We start from the raw sequence: 15,688 nt of genomic DNA, 5'->3' as shown, positions 1-15,688 counted from the left end.
ACCTTTCCCTTGGCTGAACTGGAACCCATGCTCTGCTCACTCCTCCATTGTTACCTTTTCCAAGATAATATTTCCACTCCTCTCTGTACTTGGAGAGAAGCCTGGAGCAATGGCATTGAGGCAGCTGGGGAGATGCTGGATGGTATATTCACAGCTGCTTTGGGCCTCTGCAGGGCTCTAGGGCCCTAGTAGTAGAACCATCACCAGCATTGGACTGGGGCAGCCCTGGCTTTGCTATTTTCAGTCCCAAAGACCTCCTGGGCTTCTCTTTGGGTAACCCCTTCCAGCACTGTGCTCCACTGGGTTTGCTTATTAAGAGCTAAAGCAAGTAATCATGGTGGGAAAGCTCCAGAGACACCTTTATCCTGCTGGAAAAAATGCTGATTGGCTTTAAGTGTTGGACTGATCTGGATCAATGTAGCTGGAGTTTCTGACCTGAGACCCAGAGCTTACATGAGGGACCATCACCCACCCAGCGATCTGACTGCTAGGATGCACCGCTTCAGCTTATAATCCCTGGGCTGCATAGAAAGAAAGTCTCCAAGATGGCATGCATTTCAAGAAAATCAGGCAAAGAAGGGAAAAAAAAAAGGCTTGTAAGTGCTTTGAACCAACAGAAAAGCAGCAGTCAGTACAGGCACAACTCTGATAAAAGCCCATCCACCAGAAAGTCTGCAGTCGGGGAGGGGAGGAGGCAAAGAGGCGACTTCCCAGGGATTCTTGTTAGCTCAGGCATTCATCAGATTACATGTTAACATTGGATGGGGTTGGGGGGAAAAAGGAGTATGCAAAAGGCACAGCAGTTACTCAGGGCAGCCACCTCCTCCTGTGGGTCACGTGGCAGTAATTACTCTCTGGGTAAATTCACTTAATTAACCCGCCGAGGAGATGCTCTCACAGCACGGCTGTTGCTCTTTCAGCTCCCACGTACCAGGAGGGGAATATCACACTTTGAGGACTTTTCTTTGAAATAACTGGATATAAACCAGCAGGGAATGTTATTTCCCTATTGCCAATGTGTTTATCTGGTCAAATTATCTCAGTGTATTTCGATGGTGGTGGGTGGTGAGCAGCAAACAGTTCTCTCTGTGGCCAAGTTGCTTTATGGCTTGGACTCTGGTCTTTCCAAAGATGCTCTAGGTTGAAAGCTGAGTGCTCGTGTTTGGCTCCTAGTTCTGCTGGAGAATTTAGCTCCCAGGTGGCAACTGGAGGGTCTCTAAAGTATATCTTTGACTTGGAAAGTAATCTCAAAGGGTGCACATCCCCAGCAAGGCTGGGCTGCTCTGTGTTACAGCTTTATTGGCTGGAAAACAGAGAAAAAGACCTGAAACCCAAACGACTTGGATTTCCTTTGTTTGGGTTTTTTATACTGTGAAAGAAAGACTTATGTTTTGGAAAGACATCAGATAGATGTGTTCAAAGAAGGGTAGCAAAGCTGATGAAGGATCTAGAACACAAGTCTTATGAAGAGAGGCTGAAAGATCTGAGCTTGTTTAGCCTGAAGAAGAGGAGGCTGAGGGGAGACAAGAGCAGTCTCTGCAGCTCCCTGACAGGAGATTGTGGCTGAGGCTGGGGGATTTGGTCTCTGTTCCCAAATAATGAGTGAGAAAACAAGAGGAAATGGGTTCAAGTTGCCCCAGGGGAGGTTGAGGCTGGAGCTGAGGCAGAACTGTTTCCCTGAGAGGGGTGTAAGCCCCTGTGCCAGGCTGCCCAGGGAGCTGGGGGAGTGCCCAGCCCTGGAGGGATCCCAAAGCCCTGGAGCTGAGGTGCTGAGGGCTGTGGGTCAGTGCTGGGCAGGGCAGGGACTCCAGCAGCTTCAAGGGCTTTTCCAACTGGAATGATTCTATGACTCTATACAGATGAGGCAGCTGTGGTGGCACCTTCTTGTAAGCTGCATCTCACACCATCAGGGTATCTGTATTTGTCTGCCAGTGCCTGGCAGATCCCACAGCTCAGAAGCAGCAGTGGAGGGGACCCCAGTATTGGTACCTGGGGCTTTGCTTTTGAGGAGAGCCCAGGCACAGCTGGCATTCTGAATTTGTGTTTCTCTGTAGCTGTGGTGTAGCTGGCTGAGGGACCCAGCAGCATCCCCAAACTGACATCTGCTCAGACAGAGCTAAAAGGGAAAGAAAATCCTCCTAAACTATTTTCTCTGCTAAAGGACAAAATGCTTTGTAAAGATGTTTGAGTGGGAAATGCAGCCTGTGCCCCATCCCACTGCCACACACAGCCCAGCAAGGCTGCTTTGCTCACACAGTGTCTGAGCCTGCTGCAGAAAACAGCAACACATTTCAGCAGAGGTGAGATGTTTTGGGGGTGCTTCAGCTCACTGCAAAGGCACCATGCTTTGTGTCAGTCCTCAATGACAGGGCTTGAGCACGGCCTTGGTAGTGAAGAGCAATCCCAAATTAACACTAGCTCACCCTGCATCAGCCCTTCAGAAGAGTCTCTCATCCCAAGAGAGGGCCAGCAGTGAGTGAAAGCTTCAGGGCAGGGAGACAGGGAATAGCTCAGGAGCTGTAGGCTGGAGTGGTCAGGAGGATATTGAGGTCCAGGACAGAGCTGCAGGGGATGCCACTAATGAAAGTGATATTGAAAACATCTCTTTCCCTAATCCACTTATGTTGACAGGTCAGACAGGGCAGGGGTGAGTTTAGCAAGAGAAATAGCTTTCCAGAACATAAAGGGACTGATAAAATATAATTCTATTAAGAGATCATTCTAGTGCTTGAATGGCAGTAATAATTGTGTGGGAATCTGAGGCACAGAGAGATGAGCAGCAATCTTTATTTCCCAGGCAGGTTGTCTGCTAAGATGTCATTATGTAAACTGAATGTTCATCAATCAAGAAGGAATTGTGTGGTATTGTGCAGAGGGAGCCCTGAGTGGGACCTGTGTGCAGCCCCACGGATGCTTCACAGGGGCAGGATGGAGATGAGAGACCCATCTAGAGAAGGAAGTGTTGCAAATTTTTATTGTGAGCAAATGGGGACAATTCCTGTGCTGCATTGGGTGCCCCACTGGGGTCTTTAGGAGGAAGGCAGAGGAGTTGCTGTGCTGGCTGTGCCGAGTACCCCATGGGTACAGGTCCATTCTCATGGAGAAATGCCCAAGTCCCTATTTCCTCTCAGAGAATATCCAAAATACTGTGTGAATCTCTCCCAGCTGCAGAGATGCTGAAGATGCAGAGGCATGTGGCTATCCTGAGTGCTACTAACTATTGCCTTCTCCTTAGGCTGGCCCCACAGGAGCCTGGGGGATGGCGGAGGGGTGGGAGGTTGTTGCAGGTGGATGTCAGTTAAGCCTGCAGCAATCATACCTTTCTGTCCCTTACATTAAAATCATCTTTCTCTCTCTCTTTTTTTTTCCTGCTTCCTCCCCCTCTTCCAGCAACGTGGACACCAAGGAGCTGTGTGGTGAGTGCTGTCCCTCTCTTGGGGCAAAAGCAATTGTGAGATGTGCATGTGCCTTTGAAGGTTGCAGGAGGTCTGTTACAAAGCTGACAGTGCTGTAGTGGTCACAGAGCTGGGAGGGTGGGTTTCTGGAGGTTGCATTTCTGCTCCTTTCCTCTTTACTCCCCATGAAAGCTGGCAAAACTTTGCTTCATTTCCTGGCACCACAAAGAGAGTCAGAGCTGAGCCTGGCTCCTGCTCAACAAGCCAGAGTTTCATTTCTGGCAATGTCATGGCTTTCAGCTCTGCACTGAAGCTCAATAAACCAGGATCCCTCTGCAATACCTGCAACGTGTTTCTCCTCAGGCAAACCTTGGTGTTTCCCAGCAGGCTGCCTCAGTTGTACACCACCTCTCCCACACTCCCCAAGGCTTGCAGAGATCACAGGCTGACAATAAAAACTCTGAGAATATTTTGTCCCACACCTTGACCAAAAAGAGAGTGTTTCCTGCTGAGGTTTCTGAAGAGCTTTGCCTTGGTGGGAGGTAACTCGTGCACAGGGCTCTTACTGCTCCCTTGGGTGGGCTTTTCCATGGCATTGGGAAATGTTTCCTGTCCACCAGCTTTTTTGGGAGGAGGCAAGTCAGAGGTGTGTGGCCTTGCAGAGGGCTCATCTATCTCTTCTCCTCCTTTCCTATGCCAGGATGCAGAAGAACATATAAAGCTACCTTGTCCAGTCCTCACCACTGACCTTTATTACTTTGCTGCTATTTACAGCCTTCAAGCATCTGGCTGAGCACAGACTGTGTACCCAAAGGCTCTTCCCAGGGTGCCTGTTCCAGCACACCCTGCCTTTCTCCCCACAGCACCATGCAGGACGTTGTGCATTCAAGCCTGCAGCAGCCTTTCAGTTGGTTACCTCCATTTCTTGTTGTTTTGGTACCCAAGAAACGAAGCCTTCCTTAAAATCCTTTTGGTTTGCTGATGCCATAAGTCCTTCCCACTGATTCTTTCTCATCACATTAGGTCTCCCTGCCAGCTGATTTAAGGACCCAAACCCCACAGCCTTCTACCATCAGCTTTGGCAGGAGATAGAGGGGTAGTAATATCATTGCTTGACCCCATGCTGCTTTCCCCATCAGTCTGATAAAGTCAGAAAATGACGTGGCTGTCACTCAGTGTGATCCCATCTCACTGCTAGGAGAGGAGGGAGATAAACCCATCACCTCTGGTAGGAAGCCAGAGCACATTGTCCTGCCTAGATCTGCTGTCTGCCTAGTACCTGCCCTTGTCTACAATGTCTTATTTGTTTGCTACTCTTGTATTAGTTTAAACATGAAACCTCATTTTGGCTAAATGGAAGCTGTGGTTTTCTCTCTTGAAATGAATTGTGTGTTGTGAGAAGTTGAGAGCATCTTAAAAGGGATTTTTTTTTGAGCCCTGCAGCTTGTATGAGAAATTGGATATGGCTTAATCTGCATCAGGTAGCATTTATAAAGCTCTGGGTTTTTTTTTTCCCAGCAGTGAATGCAACAATCCCCAGCACCTAGACTGGCTTGAACGTGGTTGTGTAGCTCCCAATCACAGCTGAGAGCATTTAGTATACCTGGAAAATGCAGCTACAGCTGCTGAAATGTATGGATGCAGCTCTTTATTTCAGGACTTTAAAAAGTCTGTACATTAAGGATGTGCTCAGTTTTCCCTTCCCAAGTGGAGAAATAAGCATAACGTGAATAAACACGCTGCAGTGAGAATGAGCTGTTTGGCTGAGCGTGGAACAGCAAGCAGCTGCTGTCAGTCATGCTGTGACATTCTGCTTTCTGCCTTGGATATGTTCTCAGGCTGTAAATAGCAATAGGCTCTTCTAATTAAGCCGAGAGCCTAATTAGTGGGATTGTTTCCTGGAGTTTATGTCTTGTTGTGTTCTGCAGAGATGGCACCTCAGTGTGAAGCTTCATGTCCTGGTGCTAAGGAACGGTGCTGGTGGGTTCCAGGAGCAGCTTTTAGCTGTAGTCAGTGTCAGTCACCCAGAAGCTGGGTAACTTTGGGTCTGTGCTGCCAGCTCACCCCAGGCAGTGCTGCTGGGCTCTGCTTCTCACTTCTTCACAGAATCATGGATGATTCTATTCTAAACCCTCAGGATGGGAAGGGCCCTGCAGAGCTGCTCCAGCCCCTGCTCAAGCAGCTTCCCCTGGCTCAGGGGCACAGGAACGTGTCCAGCTGGGGTTGGGAACCTCCTGAGAAGGAGCCTCCACACCCTCCCTGGGCAGCCTGGGCCAGGGCTCCCTCACCTCAGCACCAAAGGACTTGCTCCTTGTGTTTAAGTGGAACTGTTTGTGTTGCAGCCTGTGCCCATCACCCCTTGTCCTGTCACTGGACACCACACAACAAAGCCCATCCCCATCCTCCTGACACCCACCTTTAGGGACTTGTAAGTGTTGATGAGGTCCCTCTGAGCTCAGGCTTCTCTTCTCCAGGCTGAACAGCCCCTGGTCCTGCAGCCTTTCCTCCTCACACACATGTTCCAGCCCCTCAGCATCTTGGTGGCCCTGCCCTGGCCTCTCTCCAGCAGTTCCCTGACTATCTTAAACTGAGGAGCACAGAACTGGACACCAGTCTCCAGATGAGGCCTCACCAGGGCAGAGTAGAGAAGAACCTCCCTCAACCTGCTGCCCACACTCTTCTTCATGCCCCCTTCATTGGCCTTCTTGCCCATGAGGGCACATTGCTGGCTCATGTTCAGTTTAGTATCAGCCAGGACTCCCAGGTCCTTCTCTGCAGAGCTTTCATGGTAAATGGAGGATTTCAAGACTCCTTTGCTCATGCATGAAGCTGCCCTGGGGCTGACGTGTTGTGGAGCCATCAGTTGTGAGGGAAACACCAGGTTTGGGTGTATGTTGCTTCAGTGAAGAGTGACTGACCACAGTACCCGGCTGCTGCTGGAGCCAGGGTGTAGCCTAGTGTGAATCAGCCCTTCTGCAGGAGGAGTGAGAGTGTCACAGAAAGCGTGGGCTCTCTCTCTGTGGAGAACATGGGCTTTTGGGCCCAGCTCATGGCTCCAGGCTCTTTGTTTCCAGGCATCCTTTGCTCTCAGAAGCCTGTGTGGCCTGTGGTTTTGGGCTGAGGTGCCAACAAGATGGGAATGGAGGAGATGATGTGAGACCAGTCTCAGCTTGTATAAGTTGGAATGAACCTGTCAGGTGTTTGGATGCTTTGTGAGTGGCAACAGCTGTCAAGGAAGTGGAAAAGGAGTTTCTTTGGAGGCTTCTCCCTCCATTGTTGGCAATAATGAAGTCTCTGATTCTATGCAATGCAGAAGCAGGCATGGAAGTAAAGCACCTGGTAAGTTATTTTCACTGGGAGCTACTATGCCTTATATCTCTCAAAGTTCATGGGAATGGCACCACTTCCCATCCCTGAAGGACAAGTTGTAGCTTTGGCTGAGGATATAGAATATAAAAACACACCTGAAACCACCCTCCCATGTTTTTCTTTCCACCAAGTAGACCTTGCTGTGTTATGTAGCCTTGAAGAGTGAAGTGACATCAACGGTTCTCATCGTGTCCCTCTTGCTTTCCCAGACTATTTTGCTGACCATATGGGTGACTATGAAGATGTCCTGGCCTCACTGGAGACACTGAACCTCTCCATCCTGAAAGCCATGGACTACACCAAACGGGTGAGTCCTCCTTACTGCCCATTCTGCTCCACAGGCTCAGAGCCAGAATCCCAGAGTTAAATTGCCAGAGCAGCTAAGTCTGAAGGTCTTCATCCCATGCAGCAGTGCTGGCTCCTCATGCTGTTGTCTGGTAAGTGGATCATCACAGCAACAAGAAGACAGTGGATTATTATTGTGTGTGTATTAACAGCAGATGAGCCTCAAAAGTGTTGGCCAGATTCTGAACTAAGGTGCCAATGTTATGTGCAGTAGATGGTGGCTTTCTGGCAGAGAACCAAAACCTTCTCAGCACCTTTCCTAGGTCTAACATGCAGTCTTGGCTGTGCCATGGCTTATATCTGCTTTGCCTGAAGGATGTAGGTGCTCCAATTGTCTTCAGACAACACAGAGTCCTGCACCAGCACAGGCTGGGGGTGACCTGCTGGAGAGCAGCTCTGCAGAGAGAGAGCTGGGAGTGCTGGGTGATAATAAACTGACCATGAGCAGCAATGTGCCCTCGTGGGCAAGAAGCCAATGGCAGCCTGGGGGTAGCAAGAAGAATGTGGGCAGCAGGTCAAGGGAGGTTCTGCTCCCTCTCTACTCTGCCCTGCTGAGGCCTCAGCTGGAGTCCTGGGGCCAGTTCTGGGCTCCCCAGCTCCAGAGGGACAGGGAACTGCTGGAGAGAGGCCAGTGCAGGGACACAAGATGATCAGGAGACTGGAGCATCTTCCTTATGAGGAAAGGCTGTGGGACCTGGGGCTGTTCAGTCTGGAGGAGACTCACAGAAGGAACTCATTAATATTTAGACATATCTCACTGGTGGGTGTCAGAAGGCTGGGGCAGCACTTCTTCCTGTTGTATCCAGTGACAGGACAAGGGGTGATGGGAAAAAAAAGCTGAAACACAGAAGGTCCATTTAAACATGAGGAAAAACTGACTGTTTCAGTGAGGGAGCCCTGGCCCAGGCTGCCCAGGGAGAGTGTTGAGGCTCCTTCTCTGGAGGTCTTCAAAACCCACCTGGACACATTCCTGTGTGACCTGATCAAGGGGAACCTGCTTTAGCAGGGGATTTGAACTGGATGATCTCTAAAGGACCATTCCAACCCCCTCCATTCTGTAATGCTGTGATCCTCTTCCCCTCGTTGCTGAGTAAAGAGCTGGATTTCCCTACTTGATCAAATTCCATCCTTGTTAATGTTTGCAAAGAAGGCAGCACAGAGAGCAAAGCCACATATCTCACATGATGGTGTCTTGCCATAACAAATGCAAGGCAAAAGTCATCTGCCTACAGTGTTTGTGGAACTGGCAATGCTATGAGAGGGGGAAAGAAAATCAAGACAACCAGTAACAATTTCTTTTTTCTAATCAAGTTGCTGAGGCTGTTTCATTATTCACCATTAGCACCCTTCCTGGCAGTCAGATTTGCCAGCTCTGTGTTTTAAATACTTGTTACCATGCTAATAGATATATCAGTAATTCACTCCAACTTACTGTTCCTGATGCCTTCTACCATTGCTTTTGGAATGAGAGGTTCATATATATGACTAATTCCTCTCAGTGTTTAGCAAGAGGAAGGTGGCTGATTCCCTGTTAATAAATGAGGCATCTGAGCATGTGGGTATTACATTGCAGAGTAAATATGCAGCAGGAGCAGGGTGGCTATTCATAATCCCAGTCCACTGCCATCATAAGAGCATCTTTCTCCCTCATTGATTCAGGAGCTTGTGGCAGGATTCACCTGCCCTGGTTGTGACAGGTAAAGGTTATTTACCTAAAGCTGAGCTGGGCACCTCCATCACCATCGCATGGAGGGAACTGAGGAGGGCCAGAGCTCTGGAGGCATCTTCCTCCTGTGATGCTTAGGGATCCTGGCCCTCTTCATCTCAAGTGCAGACATTTCCCTTCTAGATGGCTAAAGCCAGGAAAGGGAATTCTGCCCCAGGGTCTTCTCATCACCCTCACTCTGTCAGCCCATAGAATGTGTTGCTCTTTGCTGCCCAGCAGAGACTTCTGGAAGCCAGCAAACAGAGTAAGACTTCATAGAGTCATAGAGTTCTTCACAGAGGGGAGCTGTCAAAGAAGCCTTTCATTAAAAAACATCCTTCCCTGCTGTGACTTTGTGAACAAAGTGGTACAAACCTCATCAATGAATTACTCAAACACAAGCTCTTTGTTCAAGTAAAGAACTGAAAGAAAAACACAGCAAGAAAAGAAGCCGCAGGGGGGTGCCACAGGGGTGTTTTCTTCCCTCCAGGGCTGGGACCATAGCTACAGGATGAGGCTTCAGCCCCAGGGAGAAGATCCATCCCAGGACTGCAAGAAGTGGCATGAGCTCCCCCTTGTCTGATGGGTCATAGAATGATAGAATGGTCCCTCCATAAAGATTTGCTCCACCTCCTCCATGGATGATGCTGTGATCAAGGGCCTCGTGCTGATGGCAGGGTGTTTAGGAGATACCTGCACATGAGTAGAGTTTTAGAAACACCAGATCAGGATGCTGAGGGGCTGGAACGTGTGTGTGAGGAGGAAAGGCTGCAGCCCTGGGGCTGCTCAGCCTGGGGAACAGAAGCCTGAGCTCAGGGGCACCTCAGCAATGCTGAGAAATGCCTCAAGGGTGGGTGTCAGGAGGATGGGGATGGGCTTTGCTCTGTGGTGCCCAGGGACAGGACAAGGGATAATGGGCACAAAGTGGAACACAAACAGTTCCCCTGGCCCAGGAGGAGCAAGTCCTTTGGTGCTGAGGTGAGGGAGCCCTGGCCCAGGCTGCCCAGGGAGGGTGTGGAGGCTCCTTCTCAGGAGGTTTCCAACCGCAGCTGGACACGTTCCTGTGCCCCCTGAGCCAGGGGAAGCTGCTTGAGTAGGGGCTTGGGCTGGATGAGCTCTGCAGGGCCCTTCCAGCCCCCACCATTTGGGGATTCTGTGAGAAGACTGCTGAAGCAACAGTTTTTGGTTTGAGCCAAGGGTGATTTTGTGCCCCCTGATGCTGGAGCCTTTTGCTCTCTCTGCAGCTTTGCCCTAAGGCAAAGGATCTTGCAAAGAGCTTGGTGCTGATGCCGGGTACTGTTCCTTGCTTGTGAGATGCTCCTGCTTATCCATGTTAAAATAAGCATTTAATCAACTGGAGAAAACTATCCATCATCTGAGAGCATTCCTTATTCCATCCCTTTCCCTTTCATTAACAAAAGTGCTCACTGCAAGTGATGAATGAAGCCTGAGCACCTTCTGCCCTGGCTTTGTGACGAGCGGTGCCCGCTGACGAGAGGGGCCGGGTAGCCGTGGCATTTAATCGCTGTTTATATTTCTCACCTTAAAAGACAACTGATTATTTCTTGCTCATGAAAAGGGAAAGCAGCAATTATCTCGTGCTGGAGGAGCTCATAAAGTATCAGCAGTAATTAGGTTCGATAGTGGAAGGTCTCATACAGCAAAACAAAATCTGTCATTGTAATTATTTCCCGACGCGGTGTCCGTGCGGTGCTGAAATGACTGTCAGTGACGCTGGGGAAGGCCAAGGTAAACCAGAGAGAAAGGAAATGAATCTTCAGCCTCTAACAAGAGCTGACAGCAGGAGATGTTCTTATATAATTCTCATTTACTCTTTTCTAGTGGAATCGACAAATAGCAAAATTGATGTGACTGGGGAGGACATGACTCGTGTGTCTGATGTTAAAGGGAGTGTGAGGTATGGGAGCTGGGGCACACAGCCAGGTGACTGCTGTCCCTCCTGTTTGGTTCCTGAACCCCCGCACCCAATGGTGCTCATCTGATGCCTCCCCCATCCCTGCCAACCTTGAGGTGGGACAGGGATGGGGGGAGCTAGAGGGATGGTACTGGGGTGGTGGTTAGCACTGAGCACCACCCTCACCCAGACATTCTGGGAAATATGCTTTATCTTGGGCGAAAAAAGCACATTTTGTGGGATTTTTGATGCTCCATGAGCAGCTCCATTCTTGCTCTGTACAGCTTCTTGCTCCTGCTCCCCACCTGTGCCAAATAAGCATCTTGCACCACTGAGGATGGAAGCGTCAGCAAGGCTGACCTTTAGCAGCCAGGCAAACTTTAAAAACAGGCTGCAAAGTAGTCCCAGAAATGCTGAGTGAGGAATGTCCTCAAGGATGAGGCAGCTCAGATTTCAGGACAAATCCTTCCTTCCTGGAGATGCTCCTGTTGGGCACTGGACAGGTCTGTGCAGCACCAGTGGCCATCCCTGATGTGTGCCCCAGCTGGAAGGGAGCTGCTTGGAAAGCAAAATTGCCCAAAACTCAGAGGTGAAGTTGTAACACACACATACACACTCCCTCATCTCCTCCCCATACAGGAGTGAAGTGGAGCTGCTTGCTCTGGGGCTTGTGAACACAGTGAGGGAAAGGGCTGTGCTGCTCTGCACTGGTGAGGGCTGGGAGCAGGGGGAGCAGAGGAGGGGGGTGCTGGGGAATTAGCTCACAGACTGGCTTCAGGGGCGAGTGAAGGGCAGTAGGAGGGATTTATGGAGGAGACCCAAGGACCTGCAGCTGGCCCTGGACCACTGATGCTCAGCTTCAGCTCCTGGAGGGGAGCAAAAGGAGATATGAAAGATGGTGTTTTACTCCTTGCTTGCTTGCTGCCAGCTCTGCTGTCAGTCTGTCACTTGCCAAAATCCTTTTTGTCCCATTTAATGGATCTGGAGTGGATTTAGGACCAAGTAGTGACATATCACACACCACCCCAAGAGCCTTCTTGTGTCAGGATGCCAGAGACCACACGTGTGTCTTATGGACAGGCACCGTCCCCAGGCCAGCTACAAACACGTTTTCCCTCAAGAATCATTATTTGGGTGAGACAAGATGTAAATCACAAAGGGAAAACTGAGTGTTCTGACCTTCAAGACCTGCTCCAGCAGCACTAGGGAGCTCAGAGGCGTATACATACAGGTGAATAGGTTTGCACACATTATTTGTGAGTTAGATTGTTCCAGCTGCAATTCCCCTTTCTTGTCTCTGCCCTGTGGTGGTGTTACAGTGAGCAGGCAACACTGGGGCTCCTGGGGCTCACTGGCAGCTGCTGCACTAACCCTCCCCTCCCTGCTGCCGTGGCATTGGGCTTCCCCCAGCTCTCACCCCTCAGCAGCACACTGCTTGTCTGAGCATCTTGGTTACAGCCCCAGAGCAAGCACCATCTGCCGCCAGTTTTGGATGCTAAAAATGATGGATGGGATGAGTTTGGTGGTTTTTAATATCCCAGTGCAGCAAAAGCAAAATACAGTGCTCTCATTTGCATTCCTACCTGCCAAAATGCAGCTTGCCAAATATGACATTGCTCTTTTCTGAATGATGACACCTCGAGATAGTCAGTAGAAATAATCCTTAGAAGTAATCTTTTCCTCTCCCCCTCCAGCTCATCCTTTATCTCATGCTTTCATTGTACCTGCTCTGCCAAACAAACGTGGTGTCAGGAGCTCTCAAAGCAGAGCTGTGATGTGGCAGGAGGCTGCTGGCCTATGGAAGAGAGTGACAGCAACATGGTGGGAACAGCTTTGGGTAGTGAACATCAGCTGAGGTCTCCTGGTCTTGGTGTGAGGGCCATGGGTACCACTGCATCACAGCACATCTGTTCCTTCATCTTTCCTCCTGGGAGGGTTCATACCCTCAGGCATATCAGTTCCTCCTCTGGAGACACACTTCTCTGGCTTGGAGCATCTTCCTTATGAGGAAAGGCTGTGGGACCTGGGGCTGTTTAGTCTGGAGAGGAGGAGACTGAGGGGAGATGTCATTAATAGTTACAAGTGTCTAAATGGTGGGTGTCAGGAGGTTGGGGCAGCACTTTTTTTCTGTTGTTTCCAGTGCCAGGACAAGGGGTGATGGACATAAGCTGGAACACAACCAGTTCCATTGAAACATAAGGAAAAACTATTTGACTGCTGAGGTGAGGGAGCCCTGGGCCAGGCTGCCCAGGGAGAGTGTGGAGGCTCCTTCTCTGGAGGTTTCCAAACCCTCCTGGACAAGCTCCTGTGCTCCCTGATTGCGGGGAACCTGCTTTGGCAGGGGGGTTGGACTAAATGATCTCTAAAGGTCCCTTCCAACACCCACCATCCTGTGACTCCTCACTCCCAAACACAGGAACAGCTTATCTCTTGGTGCTTTGTACCTGGGAGATCTTAGGGATCAGGATGTTTGCTTTTCAGAGAGGTTCAGAGCATTGTCCCTCCTCACCTTTGCAGCACAGAGATCTGCCCTGTCAGGGAATGAGTTGCTTTGGGGGTTATTAGCTGGGTTTTTTTGCCTCTTTCTTGGATGGGTGAGTTTATGATGAAACACCAGCTCCTGGAGTCCAGTTAAAGATGTGTTTGTGTGAATGGTTTTGGCTGAGAACAGCAATGATGAGGCAGTGCATTGGTAAAGGCTGACTCATCTTTGCATAGATTTTGAATTATACATTTTTGAATAATTTCAGTATCAATTTCTATAGCAAAAAGAAAAATGGCTTTCTAGAAAAGTTATGGATTGTTATAGGTCAAGAGTAATTGAGAAGGAAACACGGTCTGTTTGTTTAGCATCTTGGAAAGTATTTCTGCAGCTCTCCTCCGAAATGAAGAAAATATTGGACCACAAATTAAAGCAGAAAGTGCTTCTCCAGCTCTGCAGGAACTGAATTTTCCTCACCTTTTCTGTTCAGGCTCTAGACCACAAAGCTGATTCTTCATGCAGTGTCCCCCAGAGTGATTTCCCTGCCAGCTCTGCAGGGCTGTGGGTCAGATCCTGACGGGGAGCACAGTGGGGCTGGCAGGGAAAGGAACGTGAGGAAGGTCTCTCTTGGAGCTTAATTTTAGACAAAGATGTTTATCTGCTGCTCTTCTGCTCGTCTGTTGCTGCAAAATTTTTGTCTGTTATCTTGTCCTGAGAAGGAAAAGCATCTTCTACAAAGGGCTGCCAAGATGCTGAGGGGACTGGAGCATCTATGTGAGGAGGAAAGGCTGCAGGACCTGGGCTGTTCAGCCTGGAGAAGGGAAGGCTGAGAGGGAACCTCATCACTTATAGGTACCTAAAGTGTGAGTGTTGAGAGGATGGGGATGGTCTTCTCTGTGGTGGCCAGTGTCAGGACAAAGGGTAATGGGCACAAAGTGGAACACAAAAAGTTCCACTGGAACAGGAGGAGCAAGTCCTTTGGTGCTGAGGTGAGGGAGCCCTGGCCCAGGCTGCCCAGGGAGGGTGTGGAGGCTCCTTCTCAGGAGGTTTCCAACCCCAGCTGGACACGTTGCTGTGCCCCCTGAGCCAGGGAAACCTGCTTGAGCAGGGGCTGGGGCTGGGTAATTTTTGGAGGTCCCTTCCAACCCCCACCATTCTGAGACTCTGGGATTCTATGGAGGTCCTCCTCGAGCTGTCCTGGTTCCAGCTATCACAGGCCTCTTGTAAGATATGGCTTTCCTCCTCCTCCTTCCCATTTCCAGGCTATTACTCCTGAGATTCCATAAACTGTATAATGAAGGGAATGAATCCACTAGCCATCAGTGCTGTGGCCCTGCCAAACTCCCTGAGCACAGCTCGGAAGGAGCCACCAAAAGGAAAGACAGAGACCAAGTCAACATGCAACCAGCTGGCAGAGCCAGCCTGAGCCTTCAGCAGCTTGACCATCCCACGTCCTTACATCTGTGGGGTTTTTTGAGTAGGTCCTGTTTGGAAAACAAAATCTGTACTTTCCTTGGAAAACTGGAAGAAAATATGTATTAATGTACTGTCTTGTGGATACTGAATGTGGCTAATTAGGAACTTGTGTGAAAGGAAAGGCTAATTGTAGCCAGGGTGTGCAGAGTAGGAAGCCATGCTGCATCTGCAGGCCTGGTCTTTGCCTGCCAAGTAAGTGGATAGGGTGCAAATAGTGCCATGTGCCTCTTGATCCATGGGTGTCCTCAGGGAGTGTGCTGGGGCCAACAAATGCCTGCCCTTCACAGCCATCTGACGAGAAATGGTGGGATCAGATGGCAGCAAGGTGGCTTCTGATAATGAACAGAAGAGGGAAGTCCTGAGATAAACTTCTTGGGAAGGATCCACAGCAGGAGATCTTCAGGGCCAGACATGGCAAACAGAGGAGGGTGCAGCTCCAAGAGTCTTAGAGAAGGAAGATGTCATAGCAAAAGACTTTGAAAACCCATGTGATACCATCATCATTTTTTTAATCTGAGCAGGTGTCTCATTTGGGTTTCTCAGAGCCATTTCAGGAAGGCTGAGGGTCTTTCATATGTTAATGCTTTCATTTATCAACTATCTAAGTGTTCTCTTCAGGTTTCTCCTACTGATTATGTGCCAGGCAATCAGTTTTGGGTCTCTGCTTTTGAAGGAGTTGAAGAGTTAGGGGAGGGAAAGGAGCGAGAGGCAGGTCTGAGTGTTACTCTAATTATCAGAAAAGTGTCTCTAGTGAGAAAACAGGCAATTAGCTTCAATCCACCCCTCAGAGGTTACAGCACAACACGTGCTGGCGTTTTCAAGGGGTGAGTGGGTGGAAAAGAACCTCTCCTCCAGCCTGGGAGGAGGTTTGAGAGGGCTGTTTCATGGCACAGCAATGAGTTTGGTTTGGGGTTGTGGTTTTCCAGCCACAGGAAGAGTGTGGGTGAAACAGAATTGGCTCTGGTTTCAGGTTGAAAAGCCTCCTGGGTTTGTTGCTGTCG

At 49.6% G+C, this 15,688-nt stretch overlaps 1 protein-coding gene across 1 annotated transcript in view; it reads left to right on the top strand.

The window, feature by feature from the left end:
* The window catches only part of NECAB2 (N-terminal EF-hand calcium binding protein 2), a 78,094-nt gene that overhangs the window by 52,636 nt on the left and 9,770 nt on the right, over positions 1-15,688 (top strand). Inside the window, exons 4-5 of the mRNA XM_062007668.1 lie at positions 3,391-3,416; positions 6,974-7,071. Coding sequence (XP_061863652.1) covers positions 3,391-3,416; positions 6,974-7,071 — 124 coding nt within the window. The remainder of the gene's footprint in view (positions 1-3,390; positions 3,417-6,973; positions 7,072-15,688) is intronic.

This window comes from Colius striatus, chromosome 14 (genome assembly GCF_028858725.1).
Source record: "Colius striatus isolate bColStr4 chromosome 14, bColStr4.1.hap1, whole genome shotgun sequence".
Lineage (NCBI taxonomy): Eukaryota > Metazoa > Chordata > Aves > Coliiformes > Coliidae > Colius > Colius striatus.
The sequence above is the reverse complement of the archived record's forward strand: the minus strand, read 5'-3'. Positions and strand labels throughout refer to the sequence as shown.